Below are 21959 nucleotides of genomic sequence, written 5' to 3' on the forward strand. Positions count from 1 at the left end.
ATATGAAATCATGTTTTTTTTCCTAATAAAATCACAAACTAGGGCAAATTCATCTGCAATAAACTGTATTATTATTATGAGTGTTATTATTTACACGTGAAATAGCACATACCGCAGATTTGACTTTGTTCGAACGCAGACCAAGAATATGCCTCTTGAAAGTTCTTGTAGGCTGAAATGCTGACATTTTAGGCAGGGGACATACGGTAGCTGTTCTGTGTTGTACTCCGCCCTCCGTTATTAAAAAAAAGTAAAATGTATATTGCATTAAAACTACCCTGCCAAGTACAATGAATTCAAAACGTTACTTGAGTAAATGTCGTTTGTGAGTACACACGCCTGCCAATGGGGGTGCCTAAAAGGGAGAAGAAGAAGCGGGGGGGGGGGGGGGGGGGGAATCCACAGAAGCTGCCATGAATTGTCTGACTGTGTGGGGGGTCTTCCATCTTGGACAACAACGACCACCACCACCACTCACTCACTCGGGCTCCAAGTGTAAGAAGCTGGAATCCCATGTGAGTGTTTCTTCGACATTCCTTTTTGTGACAGTCACTTTGACCTTTCTCACGCCTAATTGAAGAGTTGATTTACATAAAGCAACCGCCGTGTCCCTTTGTGTCTTTCCCAATGCGTTTTTTTTTTTTTTTTTTAAACTCCATGGCGCGTGAGACAACAATGTCATTTGTCCTTTTTTTTTTTTTTTTTTTCCCATATTGCAAGAAACAATCAATTGAGCGTATGTTCATGTATTTATGTTATTTTAGGCCCGCTTTACAACACATTAAGAGACAAATGTAATGACAACGTAAATTGCTAGCAATGTAAAACATATCCGGGACATTGCACAACACATTTTCCGATTGAAGGGTGTCAAATAATTTAGGGGTGCGTGATTGGCGTGTCCGAGTCAGCTGGGAGTCTTGACTAATGAGCAGCTGATTGGCTCCAGACGTGTGGGCGGAGTCTGTCTCTAATTAGACCGCCGCTTTGAACCCATTGGCTGCTTGAATGGCACAAGGCGAGCCCTCGGCCCAATCACAATGAGCGCCCTGTTCCCATCGGAGGATGCTACAGTGGCTTCAACAGGAATGTTGATCAGCTTAGAGGGATTTTTAATGCTGGAGGCAAGAAATACGGGGAAGTGGGTGTAATCCACACTATGAGCTCATTATTGGACTCCGCGGTAACTTTTTGAACTAATAAAATAAAAAAATAAAAAGTGCAAAAGCAATAGATTTACTCTGATTATATATAACACTTTTTCCAGGACTCAGAAGGTCCAGATGAAACATGGGGGGAAATTGAAAAGCTGTTTTGTGCATCTAACTGTGTGTACAGTTCTTGTTTTCCCATATATTACAACAAAACCGGGCATATGCAGACATTTTGAAGGGCAAGTGCTCAAGCCCAAAAAAGGGCACCCATTGCCAAAATTATTCATCCATCCATCCATTTTCTGAGCCGCTTCACCTCACTAGGGTCGCGGGCGTGCTGGAGCCTATCCCAGCTGTCATCGGGCAGGAGGCGGGGTACACCCTGAACTGGTTGCCGGCCAATCGCAGGGCACATACAAACAAACAACCATTCACACTCACACCTACGGGCAATTTAGAGTCTCCAATTAATGCATGTTTTTGGGATGTGGGAGGAAACCGGAGTGCCCGGAGAAAACCCACGCAGGCACGGGGAGAACATGCAAACTCCACACAGGCGGGGCCGGGGATTGAACCCGGGTCCTCAGAACTGTGAGGCCGACGCTCTAACCAGTCGTCCACCGTGCCGCCAAAATTATTCATGCAATAAGAAAAAGCATTAATATATATTGAACTCAATGTACAATATTACAGTCTATATACATTAGAGAAGGGAAATAAAAATAAACAACTTGGATAAATGGGATGTGTGTGTACAGAATTAAACAATCACAATTAAACTCATGTTAAGTCAGAGTCCACACACAACTGTCACAATTTAAAGTGCCTCTGATTAAGCTGTTCAGGCTTTTCTTAAAATGTTTCTAGTCACATCTCACCACACACGCCATCATCTGCAGAGAGCCTCCGCAGCATTAGAGGGTCTCATTGCATATATAATTGGAATTGATGACACAGAGGGTCATTTTTATTTTTCCAAATATTGATGAATGAAGAAAATAATGGGCTGCAGGAAAAAGTCTACTTTTTCATCCAGGGCAAAACGGGCATGTGCTTGATCACCACTTGGGGTCTATGTGTCCGCGTGCCTGAACAAAATGCAATGTAAATGAACGAAAGTTCCTATACAAGTGCAATAAATAAAGTCATTTGGCCTTAGAAATGCACAAACACAAATATATTGTGAATAACAGCCATCTCAATCATCACAAAATCTCTCTCTTCTCTTTCTTTCTCTCCATCAACATGTTCAATGTTAAGTTCTCCTTACGACCTCCATATGTCAGGGACGAGTGCGTGAAAGCTGCAGGAGGTATGTGTTGTAAAAAGTGAGAGCAGTTGTGTGGCGTTTGAGGTGGGAAAACAGGAGATTTTGGTTTTGGGTGGGTTTTTTTCGGGGGGGGGGGGGGGTTGTAGCTTCTTCGCAACACTTTAATTAGTGTGCAATCAAGTTGAACACGAACAAAATGCATGTAGTGTGTAATTGGAATATTTGGTTCCCCTCCCCTTTGCACACACATACACACACACACACACACCCGTCACTCCCTCCTCTCCCGCACACATGCTTGGAGAAAATGTGTGTTTGATTTGAATGGGGAGTAGCCTACTCCGGGCTCACTTTACAACATATGGAAGACTGCTCGCTTCTCAGTTGGGTCGAGGTGCGCATGAGAGAGAGGTGGTCCACATTTTCACGTGCCACGCCGTTGCCTTTAACGCTCTGAAACAAAACCAAGAAAGTCGCCTGTGAGAGAGATTTAAGGGACAGTTTTTGACTCAAGGACTTCCTAAAGGCTCATTTGTGGAGCAAATACGGCTTGCCCGGTAAGTTTAATATGATTATTTATTATTTCAGCAAGCGTGTTTGCATGCAGTGGGAAATGACAGGTTACATCAACCTGTAATTAGTTTTAAATAAAGCCAGTGGCTGTCAGGACCTTATTATAAGATGAGCTTGTGTATAGTGCGCGCACATTCACAGACAGGTGTCATTCTCAGCATTTGGGGGAGGGGGGGAGGGAGGGGGGGGGGGGGGTTAGCAGCAGAAAGAAGTCTGCATGAACTGCGCGAGAGGAGGTGGAAGCTTAAGGGGCGATTCCGAGCCAAGGGTGCATGCCAAAGCAAGCAACGCGGCTCGGCTGCCTTCTTCCTTCAACATGTGTGTGTCACTCCCAATATTTTCCCACCTCGTACTCCATCTCCACCTGAAAAGCATTCTCTCCACAAGAAATGACATTGTAACGTTGCGTCGTCAAATTGCAAACGAGACACCGATGTTTTTACACTGTAAATAACTTGAGTTTATTTGAAAAATATGAACAAAACTAAGTAATGGAAGATATAGACTTAAGTTCATGGAGCTCAACATTTTAAGTCATTGCAATTATTATAGATGATCTTGAATTAAATAAATGTAATATAGCTGAAGTGGATTTAATTCAATTGAGTGAATTTCACTTAGAATGTTTTGTACAGCGAATGATTCCAAAAACTAATTCTCAATTTCATTTTTTTTAAAGTGCATGCCGACATGGAATGTTTCCAACAAATAATTCTACTATTTTGATTTTTGTTTTACACCAAGTACCACCAAAAAAGTACTTTGCTCTCCAAGTAGCACTATAATGAGCTGCTTTCAAATAGTAGGCGTAGCAGTGTTCATAAAAAAAATAAAAATAATAATATTTAATATTGGAAGCCTGCTGTAACATTTGCAGTTTGGACATAAACACTGTGCTTAAATAAAGGTGATTAATAATGATTAAATTAAAATGTATTGCAGAAAAAAGTTGGACCTAAATAAATGTTTTAAAAGACATAGTTCTTAAAGATTTAATTCAAATGTTGAAAAAAGTTAAATACTACTGAACTGCACTTGGGCAGCGGTTCTTCCGCATACCACTAGAGGGTGCTCGCGCGCCACTAGTGGTACTTGTACCACACTTTCAGATCACTTCGCTAAGTGATTAAATTAGATAAAGAAAACAATGTTTTTAAAATTTAAAAATGTACATTTACACATTAGCATTAAACCCTGCCATCATTATCATTGATTATAGTCAGGTTTTTTTGTTTACATACCTGTCCATTTTCTTTACCTAATAATGAGCCTTATGAAGAATATTAGTGTAGATTCTGCATTGAGCCACTGTAACCCTATTCCTGACAGGGTTACAGTGACAAATTAGACCACTGTATAGAATGTGCAAAATCAGAAGATGAAATCAGAGTACAAGTTTAACAGCAGTGCCTTATTCAGACATGATACTATCAAAAAAATGCACATCATTGTATTTTTATTGGTATATTTTGGTGCCTTAAATGCACTGCTTTTGTACCGTGAACACATTGGAATCTTGGGAATTTAGTCCAATGACTAGTCCTTTAGTGTGACTTGCTTGACTCCTATTGTACCTCCATTCGAGACTGTTTTGTGTTTTCTACGGCGCTTTAAGCGATTAACTCTTGAGTGTAATATCAAACCCTCTCAAACGATGAGCTCCACCCCGTCGAAGCTCACACAGTCTGCTCTCAAACGAGTCCGGAGCTGAAAGCGACAGTCCCGTCCAGCTCTTCTTATCTTAAATGCTTCAATGGCCTTAAAGTATGCACCTATTGCCCCTTGAAACAGTGTCAGCCACTTGACCTACTTCTCACCACTAACGACTGGATTCAATCCACCCAAGGAATCTCGGAATTTGAATCGGTCAAGGATGTGAGCAATGTTTGAACACAAAGCATCACTTGTGTGTGTGTGTGTGTGTGTTTGGCAATGAATCGTCATTATTTAATTGCAGTGCGCTGGGTCTCTACCATGAACAAAAACAGGAGAAAGTCGAGCCAGGAGCAGCTGCAGCCACATGATGTGTGCAAGCTAATCCAAGGCAACACTCTGCAGATTTTGGTCACTGTGTTGCGTATGCATGTGTGCTGGGGGTCAGAAGGGTGCTCGCATTGGCACGGAGAACACAAAAACTGAAGCAGATCAATCGGAACAGTTTGAGTAACGTGGACCGACCCAATTTTGTTTCTTCTTTGGCTTCAACGGCTCACTCGTGCAATCAGTTGTTTGTTCATTTTTAATGCCTAAAACTATCTTTCCACTTCTTAACACCTTGATCCCCCCCCCCCACATTTTGCATACAGTAAATAGACAATCTTATTTTTTATCTGAACAATCACAATTCTAGCCACCAGCAGTTTTTCGGGCAACCTAACCCTTTCTTAATACAGTATGTTAAGCGCTAACTTTCAATTCAAACATGTCTATTTTCACTCAACAGAGAACGCCTTGAAGATGCTCTTTAGTTACTGTTATGTCACATGTTGCCTTAATGTAAGCCTTAAGGACAAATATTAATTAAAATTAGAATTACATTTATTAGTGCGCAGACCTCTGCCAAGGCTGAACAATCTTTCCCGTACCTGATTTGTTTGTCATTTAGATTTCACAGAGAAATGGAAAATTGGTGGGTCGCAAACAGTGATGAATATACACTTGGTCGGGGTAAAAATTCAAGCTTAGCCCACAATAGAACACCTGTTTGTACAGTTTATTTTATTTCATTTTATTTAATTTTATTTAATTTTATTGTAAATAACTAATCTGCATCTACACTAGATCTGACATGGAATATTTTTTAGTTCCTTGAAAGTAAAAAATAAATAAATAAATAAATAAATAAATCTGTTATGGCTATTAGGTAGATAGTTCATGTGTGGCGCGTAGTGGATAGAAAACTCGAACGACACTAAATTGAGCACAGACCAAAAACATAAACACAACACTTTTGTTTTCACATTTTAGGGTGGCCTTTTATTGTGGGCAGCCCAGGGCATACCAGTGCAATATCATGCTGTCTCATCACCATCTTGATACGGCGCCCGTGTGAGGTGGGTGGATTATCTCGGCAAAGGGGAAGTGCTCACTAACAAAGATTTAGCCAGATTTGTGAACAATAAAAGAGAAAAAGGCATTTTGTGTCTATAGAAATCTATTGAATCTCTTGAAAAATGGGAGCAAAAACAAAAGTGTTGCGTTTATATTTGTGTTCAGTGTATATTCATTAGTTTTTTTCACAGAGGAATGAAGGCATGTTCTGGTCGAGAGCTTCACCGAATGTAATGTTGGGCTTCCTTGGACCGCACACCACCCCTTTACACACTTTTATGCAAATTGCTTGGTCACAGACAGTGATGAAACCAACCTTGGAGGAGGTAGAAATCAAAGTTTAGTCGACAAAAAGAACACTGTTTGGATGTTTGTTTCTTTTTGAACTAGTGAATTCCAAGGATGTATGTTACAAGCTAATTGTTCGTTCCTTCGGGACAAAAAAAAAACAAAAAAACATTGATGGCCAAATGATATTTCATGTGTGGAGTGCAGTGGATGGAACTGGAATGTGAAACTCATTCATTCGCTTGTAAGTTAGAAGTGAAAGTAAAGTCTTGATGTAAGTGGTTGTGCTTGTGTGTGTGTGTTTGCGTGTGGTGTGCATGCTTATGCCCTCACCTTGCCTGCTAAAGTGTTAAAATACCTGCCGTCCGTCGGCGTGACACTCAAGATGTGTCTGGCAGCGGGAAGACGATGCGCGGGCAAATATCGGCATGCTTCATCCTGCCTGCTCCCCGCGTCCCGCTTGGCCTGCATGCATGTGTCGGGTGGTCTGGAGCATGTGTGCGTGTGCCCACCAACCACCTTGTTCATGTGAACATCTCGGATTGAATCTTTTACTATTCTATATATTATAGATATATATTATATAGTATTTGTTTGAGAATGTAGTCTTATTTTTTCTTTTTCTTTTCCAGAATAAAAGGCTTAACACCATGAGAATAATGTTGTTTTTGAAATTCCCTTAAAAAATGAAAACAATCAAATGTTCCCTTGTTTAGCTTTGACTTGAATAGTATGACTTTTAGTTTTCTCTAGAAAATATATAACTTTGTTCTCGTAATACATACATCTTTTTACACTACAAAATAATGTACATCTTTGTTTTTATAAAGATTGTGGCTGTTTTCTTGAAAAATCCAACTTTAGTTTCATTTTATTTTCTGAAAACTATGAATTTCTTATCATAATAGCGCAAAATGAGCAACGCAAAATGAGCAACGCTTTAGTTGCTATGGTAATTTTGGGTACACTAGGTAGTTATGTTTAATTTGCGTTAGGATTATAACAGGGTTCTCGGAAAAAAACTAATTTCTCCCCTGGAAGGGGTTTCTTGGACCCAAAAACTTTGAGAAGCCCTCATCTAAATATCGTGGCGGGAGTTTTAGCATCCTTAACAAAATGTGCTTCCATGATTTAACAAGGGCCACGCAACCATCCAAGAATTCCAAACATTTGATAAACTTATTTCGTGAGCTCAAAGCGGAATCATTGCTCCTGACTACATGTTGCTCTTGAGCAATAAAGGGAAAAAGAACACACTATTAAGTCGATTTTTGGGGGTGGGAAAAGGCTGCAGACTTTAACCTACAAAGTGTTTTAAAAGCGTGCTCACCTCTAATTTCCTTAAATCCTTCCATGCTTCTAAACAAACCACTTCCTCTCAACACCTAACTTGTCCAACATCCAAACTCACTGCTCCAAATTTTCCCACGCATTTAAAAGAGAAAACATTAAGCACCAGTAAGAAATCATCATGTGCCTTCTCTTTTTTTGTGTGTTTTTGGCAAAAAGGCACAAACGTTTTGCATGTTAGTGCTTCTTTTATTAATTTTATGAATGACTCACTTTAGGCCCACCGCACACCGAGCGCAATTGAACTGCGCAATCGCAAACAATTACAGTCAGCGTACACACATATTAACAGAAAAACAGCCCCGGGTGTTGTGATTGTGAAATGTTTTGAGACTCCATCTGTACTGGACTATATTGTTTTTTTTTTTATTGAACCACAAACAACATGGCACGATTGTCAAAGAAGAAGCGAATTGGTCTCCGTAACTGAATTATAATACAAAGAGAGGAAACAGGCAAGAAATGAAGGAAAGTGTCTTGATATTTGAGAGACTGTTGCCATCGATAGCACTCGTGCATTTCGGTGACAAAGATTCTCCATGCTTCGCTTTTTAGCCAGAGGCATAATTGAAATTATAAATGTTAAGTATTATTGTAAAACTGAGTTGAAAACTAGTAACTACAACCAGCACGACAGTTTAGTTGTGTTCAGCCACGTCGCTCAGTGTGCGGTGGGGCTTAAGGATGTGAAAGCGAACATTGTCAAAAACTAAATGAGTGAAGCTAATGATTGGATATGTTAACTAACAAAACTGCGGCACGGTGGACGACAGCCTCACAGTTTTGAGGATCAGGGTTCAATCCCCGGCCCCGCCTGTGCGGAGTTCGCATCTTCTCCCCGCGCCTGCGTGGGTTTTCTCCGGGCACTCCGGTTTCCTCCCACATCCCAAAAACATGCATGGTAGGTTAATTGTAGACTCTAAATTGCCCGTAGGTGTGAATGTGAGTGAAAAGGGTTGTTTGTTCATATGTGCCCTGCGATTGGCTGGCGACCAGTTCAGGGTGTACCCCGCCTCCTGCCCGATGATAGCTGGGATAGGCTCAAAGTTCAAACATTGTTCACAACTCTGAGTGGTGTCCTAGCCAGTCCACCAATGATAACAGACTGCAAAAATGGCTTGAGAATGACTTTGAGACTTCTCTTCGGATTACAAGCCAGTGTAGCATCAAAAAGATTAAGTTACATCTTCGTATGTTAAGAGAATATTATGACCCTAAAGCAAATTCTCATTTCTTACCTCCCTTATTAGTACTGTCTAGTAAAATGTGGGGGGAATTATGTCTAAAACACAGTATAATAAGCTCTCATTGTCCCCCACTCCTTCATATGGTTCTGGCCAATTAACCCTTTTTAACCCTTCAGTCTAGCAGCTCAACTAATGCCTCAGACTCTTACCCTTCCTCATGTTTGTATGCCCTCCTCCTCCTCCTTTACCCTCCCATTTTCTCACCAAAACTCTGACCTCACAGTACACCTTAGACACAGAAAAACACGCTGTAGCTTGGCCTAGAAGCAATTTTGTCTGCTTTTGTGCAAAGGCTGTGAGAACTACCTTGACCTCGTTATACACCTAGAACCTTCTCTCCTTAAAGGTTCGACGCTGGATGAGATTGTGTTGATCTTGAGACCCTTGCTTGGAGTCCCGGCCAGAACCTGATACATTGTTTTGTGGGGCGTTCAACTTCAGCGTCTCGTTTTCTTAGATGAGGAGATAGGAATAAGCAGCGATGGGATCGAGTCACATATGTGAAATTTGAAAGGAAGTTTCAAGTCTAAACCTTGACGTTTCAACTCTCAGGTTACTGCGGCAAAAATCAAACAAGTCGAATCCCCACTAAAGTTGAGTGAATTTTTCTTCGTCACACATTAGCCACTTTGCGCTCAGAATCTATACTTGCTAGCTGTACGAACACATTCACAATCACATAGCTTTTTAAAACCAGTCGCCGTATCCGCCGTATGCTTTATTGTCTTCTCAATTAAAAGCACCACCAACATGAAGCTGAGTTCATGTTTGACCAGCTAATTGTCAATTGTCAAGTTAATGTAGTTTACCTGCTTTCGGGGGTTTTATACTGAGTTCAAATCGAAGTCAAGTCAGGTCTCATGAATACCAAATCAAATTCAAGTTGAGTCTTGCATAAGGTTTAAACAAGGAAGTCCCAAGTCCTAAACTTATCAATTTAAGCCATATGACTCAAGTCAAGTGAGTCAAGTGCATTGCATTTTATTTATTTATTTTTTTTGTGTGTGACTACTTTAAGTAATACTGTTAGTATATCATTATAATTGCAATTTGCACGACAGCTCAAAAATGAAATGTTGTGTTTGAAACCTCCAGGCATGCTTCCATGCCCCCTTCCTTCCCAGAGTAGACATGAGCAGGGTTTAAAAATTTGTCAGTGATCCCTCGACTAATGACGCCCTCAGCTGGGAAAGTCCACCCCCTCCTGCCCTGAACTCCCCACACCCCACTCACCTCGCTACCAATCTCTGTCTCAGACACACACACGCTTACGCAAACACGAGGATTGTCGTCACCGCTGTGGAGATGGCCGTCATCAAGCAGGCCACTGATATCTGACCTCTGTTACCTGAGGCCTGTCAGTCATGTTGATTCATATGGACAGGTTTATTTGCCCTACTCTCTCTGTGTGTGCGTGCATGTATTTGTGTGTCTGGGTGTGTGCGTGTCGCATACAAGGCCTTTTCCTACACCTCCATTGTTGAACAAAGATACGGTGCAACCTCTAAAGTCGAAATAAGGTCATGCATTTCAGAATGAAAATACTAACTTAAATGTTCCGAAAAATAAGCTTTATGAGTCACACAAAACTTAATCATTTGTCACAAGATCCAAGAGTAGTGACTCATATAAGCTTTGTGAAGATCATCTCAGGATTAATTGTGCATTTTGCCAATACTCTTTTTTTTTTTTTTTTTTTTTATATTATTATTATTTTTTTAAAATCTTTGATAATATGATAATCTTATTTTTTTCCTATTACAATGAAGGCCGTCTATTCCCAGTTCACTGTTCACAAACTCATTTTTATTTTCAGTTCAGCTATTTGTTTAAAAAAAAAAAAAAAAAAAAACTCCTATTGCTGTATTTGTGTGTGTGTGTGTGTGTGTCTGTGTGTGTGTGTGTGCTCTTTCTGTAACTCCCTAAAATCCCTCAGGATGATACCCAAGCCCTGGTTAATGAAGAATTAGTAATTGGTGTCAACAAAGTTTATTGAAGTGATACATCTCGATTGAAGGACTAATATCTTTTTTTTTTTTTTTTTAAGTTTAGCCTGGGTTGTTAGTGGCGAGCCTTTGTCACATTTATGTTTTGCTATATGCGCACTTCTGGGGTATATTATTTTAAAATCAAATCAGCTGTAAGCCATAGGGTAATGTTATAAGACATGTTTGAAATTATATTAAAGTGTTTTGGGGTCATAGTTTGGTGTATATATGATTGAATCATTATATGCCATTTTATAAATTTTGGGGGTGTCAATTACTAGCATTTTTCGCTACTCACAGCAGGGCTTGTTACAGGTCCCATATTTTACCAAACCAACTTTTTATAGTATTTGAGATGCAATATTGTCTCTATGGTGCCTCAGTAAACATGTGAAATATGAATTAATATCGTCCACGCGTTCCTGAAATCAGGTCATTCGAATTTCACAAGCTTATTTACGTCACTAGCAAAGATCTCCGCCTACCTCTCCGCTCACGAGCCAGCGCTGTCAGCAAAACAAATACGTGTGCTCTCGCAAGTGGGTCTTCTACACGGAGGCAACCAATCAGAGGAAAGGGATCGGTCTTTGCCAACTATGGACAAAACTGGGCTGAACAGAAGTAGCTGTCAGAGGGGCTTTTTCTGGACACTCATATGACAAAACCAAGGTGTTTATCAAAATGAAATTGACACTGATAGACTAAGTCCATATTAGAGAGTCACGCTATGGAGGTCTAAATAGCCAAAATATGGGACCTTTAATTAAAAAAATTGCACTGTATTGTATAAAAACACAATGAAAGAGAATGTGAAGAAATAAACTGGTTTTGTAAGCGTACTGTAGTATTTGTGTGCTGGATGCGTGGCTCTAAGGGGCGTCGCCTAATGGATGACATCACAAGCTGGGTGTGACTTGTGTCCTACAGCTGTTCCTTATGAGTGAGCTCATTTTGTATTTGTGTTTTTGACTGTTTGTCCCATTCAATAAACAGCTGAGAGTGCATCGGCGACTACTATTACTGTAGTTTTCATACAGTCCATCTTTTAGCATTTCTCGTGACAATGGAGGTGACTCCGTCGTCAGCATTGTTTAAAAAAAGAAAAAAAGCCTCAGTAGTTATAGAAAGCTGCTAATAACCCCACCAGGGATTACTGTACAGCAGACTGGAGGTACAGCAGGGCACCATATCGGGCCTCCACTCACTATTATCTGAGAGAGGACCTCCCTTTGCGCACCATCTTCGAGAGGGTCAACCCGACCAGCGTGAGAGGCTCCCGCTTGGGATACAAAGCGGCTCAGCTGTCCCGCTCCTATTCCCCCCCCCCGCCAACCCCCCATCAAAAAAAAAAAAAAAATGCAACCTGGAGCCCACCACTATACACCCAAGCCAAATAAAGCCTCTCAGCGACTTCTGTTTTCCTAATCTGTGAACTCTGACTGAGGCGCCCATGCTTGAAAGGGAGACAACTCAACATGGGATGATCTCCCAGTGACAGGGAGAAGCTGAAAAAACGAATCCCGGAATGTTTCTGCTGAAACCACAAGACCACCCTGTCGTCCTCCCGTTCTTGTCCTTCCCGCTCCCCTCCACCTCACCCCGCCTCTTTTTAATCTCATTTCTCTTCCCTTTTGCCCTACATCATCTACCTTGACTAATTGGTTGGTTGGCACCGGATGATCAACCGTGTTCCAGTTGCCAAATTGCCCGAGTGCTCTTTGTGGCAATGCACAACTTGGATGTGGAAAACCTGATATTCTTATCATATTTTATCAGATGCCTAATGGCCAAATGAATCAACACCGCCCTAGTTTATACACTGAGGGTTGAAGTGCAATTCCATTGCCATCAATACATAGAGGAATGTTACACTGACAACAAGCAATGCAGTATGTATTTACATTTGCACTCCTTTTTTTGTAACATGGTTTGCTAGATTTGATTATGTTTTTATAGATTTTTGTTTTCGATTTTGCAGCCTACATACAATGTATGTATGTCCATACAATGGACTATGCAACCAATTACTATGAAATCTATTCACTAATGGGCTAAAACCGATGGGGATAAAACAAAGGTTCTTTTTTAAATTCAAAACCTTATCAATTGCTCTTAGAAAAAAAAACAGTCTTCAGAAGGTAATGAAAGACATTTTAAGATCCCCAAATACTGTACATATAAGCCTGAAAACAATTCTTTTTTTGGTTTCTTTTTTTGCTTGCAGTTTATTAAAGACGCCAGCGTTAAAGTCCATTAAAATATTTTCTCAAATATTTCGACCTGAAGGATTTCAGCAGCAGTTTCAGCATCAACCACATCTAAAAAAAAAAAAAAAACAATGCATGAGCACACCATGAGTGTTGAATGCTGAGGGTTTTTTTTTTTATGTTGAGACACATTGTTAGTATTACAAATGTCAGCCATCTAGACCACATTGGCGAGCAAGAATATTGATCTTAAAAGATTACATGAAACCTGTGCTTTTTATTATGATATGGGAGACGTCATGAGGATTTTATTAAAAAGAAAAAAAAGCTAGCATCCCCTCCAGAGAGTGTGCTTTGTCACTGTTCCCACTCTGTTCAACCACCCGCTCATCTCCCAGGCCGCGCCATATTTAGTCATTCCAGGCACTGACACGCACCGTCGCAGTCGTCCACCTTAATCTGTCTCCCTTCAGTGTCTCTCCCCATCCATCCATATTTTTGTGCCCTAGTCACATTCGTCCTGTCGCTGTCTCCCTCCTATTGCGTCCATTAATCTCTGTCTGCGCTCACCCTCCATGTCTGCGCACTGACTCTCCGTGTGATTATGTCTTTACTTTTAACATCTTGCAGGCTCATCTCATTTACTCTCCCGGAGTTGTTAAATCTGGAAGCTTTTAACAACTTTTCCTACTTCCTTCTACCTCCCGTGTCTTCATTCCATCTCTGCAAACTTTCAACCACCTTTCTCCCCTCTCCAATCCTCTGCTTGCTTTTTTTTCCTTGGATGAACTTGCTGCTATTGGAAGCTGGGCCCGCATGCTAATGATTTGCTAATTCCATCAGTCGTCCCTATGTGTCCTCCCTGCGGTACTGAGCCTTTTTGATGGAGTGCCTTGGCTGATGAACTCTCCCCACTTCAACCTCCTCCTACTCGGACACATGCAATTGATCGATGTCCCATTCCCTCTCTAATCATTTATGGGCAGCCTCCTTCCTTGAAATCCATTTTTTATACAATGATTGCAACAGCACGGGATGTTCCTTTTCAGTAATGTTTGCATGCCTTTCATTTCTTTGGGAAGAATCTTTTTTTTTTTTTGCTTTTTAAAGCTGATTCAAAAGCATGGCACGAAAGGGGATATGAACTCAATGATCCACTGCAACTGTGTCCAAACGTCTGCCTTTACAAAATAAATGCTGTTGACGTTGGTTTACTAATTTAGCAAAATGTTAGAAATGCCTCGCAGTATGAGCAATGAGGTTCTTTAATAACAGTAATAAACAAACTTGCATACCCTGTAAAGTGAATTTGGATATTTGGTTTTAAATACATTATACGTTGCTGAAAGCATATACAAAGACTGGGAACTATGTAGTCCTCAGTTGAGCAGATAAACACTGCAGGTTTTTTTTTTGGGGTGGTGGGCATGGGGGGGGGGGGGCAAAACACTGTAAGAACTTGCGCGCCTTCATTTGCATCAGCAGTTATCCACCAAACTTGCAACGTGCAGTTAGCTAGTTAGCGATGACTATACTACGAAAATGCATCTTCCCTTCGGATAGTCGGCTCCACTTCAGAGTGCCTCATTGTCAGCCGTGAGTGCATGCACGTAATAGAGAGAGAGGGGAAAAAGCGATGGTGGAGGAAAAAAAACTTTTGACAGCCTGCATGTAGTCAGGGGCTTCTTCATGCTGGCGTGGCCCTTTTAGAGTGCCTCGTTGTCAGCCGTGAGTGCACGCACATCACGAAGAGAAAGGCAAATGAGAATTGGGGGGGAAGTCTGACGTGACGGCCCGGTGGGATATATTCCAGCCAACGGAGGCTTGAAACACATGGAGTGATTTGTTGGCATAAGAAAGATGCTAGGCGAAGTAGCACCCCTTTTTCCAGGTAGTGGAATTCGTATTTGCTTAACAGTTGAGCGAGGCATGTTTTTGTTTTTAATTCATTCAAATTTGGCAGGGTTTTCAGAGACTTTAAATACATGCTTCTCTGAAAATGTCAAAATGAATATGATCATCTTTGTAAAGGAGAAATAATTGTTGTATTGAATGTCGTTCGATTACACAAGGGTACCTAATGTGTTGGCCATTATATTCAAGCCAGGAATTTGGACACGTATTATTTATCAAAGTGCAAAATTTGGAGGTGCACCATCCCAAGAGATACGAATGATGCCAGGATCCACATTTTCGAATACACTTTCACATTGATACACATTTTCGAATGAGTGTAATATTACCTTTCACACACCATAAGCAGCATTTATATATCCTATTTTCTTGACATTTTCTTCCTACGTTGGGTAATTTTACTCTCTTTTAACACTAAGTCTTCACTTGAAGTGAGGCCAAATAGTGTGCAGATGAGTGCCTTCTTTTGGCAGTGCACTCATTTTTTGTTTTGTTTTTGAAGGGTTGCAATCCTTGGACTCTTCACACATAGGAAGAACAAAACTTTTGTCTTTCCGACTGCCCTTAAATCCATCTGTCTGCTTTCTGCGCTTGACTGAAGTGGATACAGAGGCCACCTTTTGTCCTTTCCCGATGAAGAGGGATGCTGTTGTATGAGGGAGAGAGTGCGGGCAGAAGGAGGTGGCGGCTGTGATTCATTGTAATTTAATAAATAGCACACAAAGAGGGATGTGGTTCCCTTCTCAAAACCCCTTCAGCTGTCAGTTTTCAAATGAGGCACCTCTAGATTTGACACCCAGGGAAGGAAAAGGGGGATTAGGGAAGGAAAAGCCCCAGGCCTTATTCATCCCCTTCTCTGTCTTCCACCCCCCAATAGCTTTCTCACCCTGAACCCCTTGAAGATTTCTTTGGGACCAAGGGGCCCCTTGTCTATCTGAGGGTGTAGAAATGATGTCACTCAGGTACCAATCAATGAGGATTGAAAGCAAATCCTAAACAGTTATCACTTGTGGTGTATTCACGCGTCATTGAATGATCCTAATGCTGCTTTCTCCTCAATTAACCAAATATAGTGTCATGATTGTTTATCACCAATCCACGTTGAAGAACACCCTAAAATACACACCTTCAAAATAGTTTCTGCTCTTCGGCAATCATGTCTGTCATCATCATGTCTTTGACTGTTTTTTTTTTTTAGCGGAAAATACATTTATAGTTAATTAGTTAGTAACTCACATACTTTGTGGAAGTAGGAGTTGCGGCTCAAGAAATAAATTTTCCTCTTCACTGTTGGAGTCCAATGTCATAACTAACTGCGGACCTGACGGTCAGTTGCGACCGTAATAAGGAAAAGTGGGATGGAAAATGGATGGATGGATGGATGGGCTGGATGGGCTGTTCGAGTGCAGTTTGGACTTCAGGTGAAGACATTTTAGTGTTGCAGCTCTTTGTATTGCATATTGCCACAAGCTACAGGACTCGGGTGAAACTACGTGGCTCAACATGTCAGAATTTTTGGTCAACGCAGTTACACAGACATGTTTGTGATTGCTCAGCCTTGGCAGAGGCCTGCGCTTGACTGACTGATCTTTTAGTTATTTCCTTTTGTGGTAACAATATAAGTTTGACACTGACCTCTGTGTTTGTATCTGTCTCCTGCAGGAAGGGCCTTACGTGAAGGGTCACCGAGCACTGACAATCTCCTTCCTCTGGGCTGCAATTAAGCACGGCTAGAGAGATTTTAGTGAGAAGTCCGACACGTCTGCACGCACTCTCGCCGCTCGCATTTACTCACACTACTTCTCTGGTAGATTTGCACAGATTTACAGCTGAAGAAGCGTCCATTCATAGGTAGCCAGGCCCTCGGAGCAGAATGAGGGAACCCTGGTCGTACCTGCTGTGCTTGTGCCTCTTGGTGAGCTCAGCGTCCTCACACAGTGCCAACAACCCCTTCGCGGGGCAGCAGACCCCGGCGGACCCTTGCTACGACGACACCGGTGCGGCCCGCCGCTGCATTCCCGAGTTTATCAACGCCGCCTTCGGCAAAGAGGTGACAGTGTCCAGCGTGTGCGGCCGGCCGCCGTCCCGTTCGTGCAGCGTGTTGGAGCGCGGCGATGATCGACCGTCGGTGCGGACGTGCCAAATCTGCGACGCCGCCGACCCCCGTCGCTCCCACCCTGCTTCCTACCTCACCGATCTCAACTCGGCTCACAACTTGACTTGCTGGCAGTCGGAGAACCTCAACACCTCTCCGTACAATGTGACTCTAACTCTTTCCCTAGGTAAAAAGTTTGAAATCACTTATGTAAGCTTGCAGTTCTGCTCTCCCAGACCTGAGTCACTAGCCATCTACAAGAGCATGGACTACGGCAAAACATGGATGCCCTACCAGTTCTACTCATCACAATGTCGACGCGTGTACAATCGGCCCAACAAAGCCACTATTACAAAGCAGAATGAACAGGAGGCTCTGTGTACTGACGGGCACACTGACCTCTACCCACTCTCTGGAGGACTCATTGCGTTCAGCACCTTAGATGGACGACCGTCCGGCAAAGACTTTGACAACAGCCCGGTCCTTCAGGACTGGGTGACCGTCACTGATATCCGTGTGGTCTTCAGTCGGCCTCAGCAGTCGCGGGAGCTGGGAATGCCTGCCGGGAGCAACGGCGGAGGAGGGAGGGACGAAGACCCCGTACCGGTCACCTCCACTCTGCCGGTGTACTTTTACGCAGCGGGGGACTTCCAGGTAGGCGGAAGATGCAAGTGCAACGGCCACGGATCACGCTGCCTGAAAGACAAGGAGGCCAAGCTGGTTTGCGACTGCAAGCACAACACGGAAGGGCCCGAATGTGACCGCTGTAAGCCCTTTCACTACGACCGGCCATGGCAGAGGGCCAGCGCCCGCGAGGCCAACGAGTGTCTGCGTAAGTACGTTTTTCTCTTTAGGTTTCAATGAACTAAAAACAAATAGCCAGCGAGATAATCGCTTGTACGTGTACACTCACAAACTCATGCGGACCAGTGTAAAGTAAATAAATATGCCCGAGTGCAGTGGCTCCCAACTACTGTGGCGAAATCATCCAATTTGTCTGAAAATGTATTACTTTCAAATAACTTTTTTCCATCTGTCTATGCCACCGACGTATCGTGACAGTCTCAGCTCTAAGTAAGTCTTCAGATTTGTTTGCTTAACATGTGCAATGTAAATAAGTGATTAAAGTAAAGCCCTTCCCCATCATGCAAAGAGTACACTTTGGTATCCAAGTGAAAAGAACAGTCATTTTATAAGTCTGTTTCATACAGGCTGTCCATTGTCGCCTCACAATTAGATTTGAACAAAATATCCATCCATCCATCCACCATTATCAACACCGCTTATCCTGGTTAGAGTTTCACTCTTGAGGTGACATACTGCCACACGGGTCCCGCAGAGCGAGGAAAAGGTGGAGTTCTGTGAATTCTCAGACATTTCAAGTGTCCAAGAGAGGTTATAGCATTGTTCCCATGCTATTTTCAACAATGCATTTTGATAATGCATAAAAACAGCAGACAAAGTGAGGATAGATAAATACCATACCATTGACCATACTTGGACATACAGGGTTTCCGCCTGACAGCGATGATATATGAAAAAGGGGTAGGTTTGTAATGGGGTGCAACGTCTAAATAACTTAGAAACAACAACAACAGAAAACAGCAGATGTGGTTATGTTTTTGCAGCTTTTGGTAGCTGCCTGTTTGAGCTGGTAAACGTGGCGACGTCTTTCAAAACGCAGAGAATCCATCACTCGCCTGCTTTTCCCATCAGGCATGCGAATTAAGTGCGCCTCTTCAGGGAAACGGTCATGTTTTCTGGAAATGTCTAAATAGTAGATGACAACTACTCAGCTCACTGGCACTCAGCGACAGCTAAATCATCCAAGCCATCATGCGACTGAGCAGTGTTTACGCTCTGGAAGCTTGCCACATCAAATTGTTATTCTTATTTATGTGCCAATGTCTGTTAATGTAATTGTATAGCCCTTATGCAATTATGTTGATACGCTTTTTTCGATTGACTCGCTTTTTCATGTGTGTAAATTTCATATTAGATTCGTACAGCTGTTTTAAATACAAACAGACATTCAGTGAAATTTAATTCAGGTCAATTTTGCCTGTCATAAAAATGTGGAAGCGTGGCAAAGTAATACCGAATTAGTAAGCGCTGTCCCCATTTTCACCTCTGCCTTCTGATGAAGTCAAATTGCAGCCAGAAAGTGTGTGTGGGGGTTGGTGGAATGAAGTAAAACATTTGCAAAACAGTGTATATTATTTCTAACATGTTGTAATTGCTCCGTGAGCTGGCCTGAGATCATATTTAACAATGCCAGATCTGTTGAAGGGTGACCGGGAGTGACAAAACCAAAGCGAAGAATCCAACTCTCATTCATGCTAGCAATACCTTACCCTCTGCACCTTCTCTTACTCAATACGTGTTCTTCTGCAACAATATCCTGTAAATCCCTCTGTGCTTTCTCCAGCGTGCCTCTGCATACGCCCTCTTTTAAATGTCCCCGTAGCGCTTTCCGAAATGTTACACCCGCTTCCTGTAGGTCTCTTCTCTGTGGGATGTACAACGTATATATGTCAACTTTATTTCTGGTCCCGAACAGCCCCGCTGCACCGTCCAACTCCGATGACCTAATCCCGGTGTTGATCGCGGGCCAATTAAAGCTCGCTGCACGCTATACCTTCTTTCACCAGGACACGCCAGAAAGTCAGGCCCAGATGTGTGAAATGTGAAGTTCAAAACAGTTATTCGGCTAGGACCTGTTCCAAATGATCCTCAGGGAACTTTAAAAAACCTTTAGTGTGTACTATGTCATCCAAAAAGCCCCTATATGCCCCATGTTGATTTCTTTGTGTGTTGTTTTCTGCAGAACAAATGGCTGCAGTGTGATAACTGGAAAGTGTTTAAACAGGACAAATGTGTTAAAAGGGGGGCAAGTTACAGAGCGGGGAAGTCCCTTAGGTGTCACTGGAACCCAAACTGGGGCCTGAGGGTGTTTTGAGTGGAAGGGAAGGTCTGAAGAGAGCAGGGCGTAGGGTTGTGATCCTTTTGCAGGGTGCTGACATGGTTAAGCTGACGACGAGATGTTGTAGGATGTCATGGAATACGAGCAGGGCTCGTGTGTAGACAAATGAGCAATTCTCACTTTCCTGGGCACAAAAAACAATGTGTCGACCACATTTAAGTTCTCGCCTCCCTGGAAAAAAATGGCAACAAAAACTGCAATGTCTTTTAACAAGACAAATAGCACTGTTTGATATTTTACTTTATACAAACATACAGTAATGACATATTTAAATAAAATGTACAGTATTAAACTGCTTTGCCACATTTTTTGACATTGTTCTGCTCTGACTGGCATGCATGCTTTGGCATACCCAATTAATTGTCGTAAAAAACATGGCCTGCTATGATGCTGTGATTGGCTCTTGGCCTTAAATAATGCTGGTGTGATGACTGACATTTCCAATGTGGTCACCTTGCATTGTTAAGCATGACACCATTTTAAGTTACTCAGGAGTTGTTTAAAAAAAACCAAAAAAAATCAATGTTGTACAGTTTGGAGACAAAATAACTTCATGTGTGGGGATCATTTAAATGGATTGTTGGCTACTGTCTGCCCCGTAATGTTAAGAAAGCAAAACCTTACGATGATGTTTAGTTTTGCCTCGCAAGTACAGTCTGGACTCTTCTTTAGACTCATTGGCTGCCTCTACTAGTTTCTGGATCCCCACGCTAGAGGTTAGCGAGAGCAATCTGTTCGTATTGATGAAGACGTGATGGAAAAAGCTCCGATTTATCTGCAAAGTGGAGAAGGAGAGAATGAGGAAACAGATGCGACGGTTCTGTTTGGTTGCTGCTTGTGACTGAGTATTGTTGGTTTTGCTGGCATGGTCCACGCCGGACTGTAAGTACAGTTTGTTGACTTTAAAATTAAGTCTGCTAAAAGAGACTGTATAGGATGAGAGGCCTCTTGTGGAGTCATGTGACACGGGTCCACGATGATTTATGGTCGCGTAGTTGCCTCCAGTGTTGGTGGCATGCAGCAAATTATTCTCCAGTCCTTCCTCTACTTCATTTGGAGCACAGGAATTGCAGCTCAGGGATGCTCCACGGCCAGAGCCAGGCACCATCCATCGCTAATGGAGCTTAGCTTAGCCAGATCCCACTGTGTTACACTGGTATGCATTCATAGCACGAACGCCGCGGGTCATTTACAGGCTACTTGAATCCGTCGGGTTTATTTTTCAAGATTGCAGGTGAGCTGAGGTTGGCAGTAGAGCAGAGGGTGTGACGCTGAATATTTTATTATAGTACATCTGAATTATTGCGCTTGGCAAGCCATCACCGATATGCTGGTCTGGTTTTGCGCACTTTCAAATCAAATCAGTCGAATAAATAAGTACTCAGTGCAGACACGCATTACACATGAATGCATGTCATCACCTGAAGGAAATACCCTCTATTTTTTATACTGCTGAAAAAAAAAGTTCGTACCGGTTATGGAATGGATTCTTGACTCACTTAAAATAGTGTGTTTTATTAAAGGAGAAGTAGAGAATGATTTTTTTTGTTTTGTTTGTTTTTTTAAACTAAGTCTATTTTGGGGTTGCCACAGTCAACAAGTGGTGAGCATGTCCTTCGATGTCATTGTGAGTGTGATTGGCTGTTTAATGCCCTGCGACTGGGCGTCAATCCCTGCGCCACACTCTCCAGGCAAGACTCATCTAGTCACGCTAACGCCAACTCACAATCGCTGTTACATAAGCGCAATAGTTGCATTAAGGGTTGATTGATAGGTCATGCCTGGAGAATGAGACAATGACGTAATATATATATATTTTTTTAAAGCGACTATTGTTGC

At 42.2% G+C, this 21959-nt stretch overlaps 1 protein-coding gene across 1 annotated transcript in view; it reads left to right on the plus strand.

Moving 5' to 3' along the window:
* Positions 1–2818: 2818 nt before the first annotated feature.
* Positions 2819–21959, plus strand: part of ntn2 (netrin 2) — a 45817-nt gene continuing 26676 nt past the window's right edge. Inside the window, exons 1-2 of the mRNA XM_061663954.1 lie at positions 2819–2981; positions 16705–17969. Of these exons, the coding sequence (XP_061519938.1) occupies positions 16916–17969 (1054 nt within the window). The 5' untranslated portion in view covers positions 2819–2981; positions 16705–16915. The remainder of the gene's footprint in view (positions 2982–16704; positions 17970–21959) is intronic.

This window comes from Phycodurus eques, chromosome 19, assembly GCF_024500275.1.
Source record: "Phycodurus eques isolate BA_2022a chromosome 19, UOR_Pequ_1.1, whole genome shotgun sequence".
NCBI lineage: Eukaryota > Metazoa > Chordata > Actinopteri > Syngnathiformes > Syngnathidae > Phycodurus > Phycodurus eques.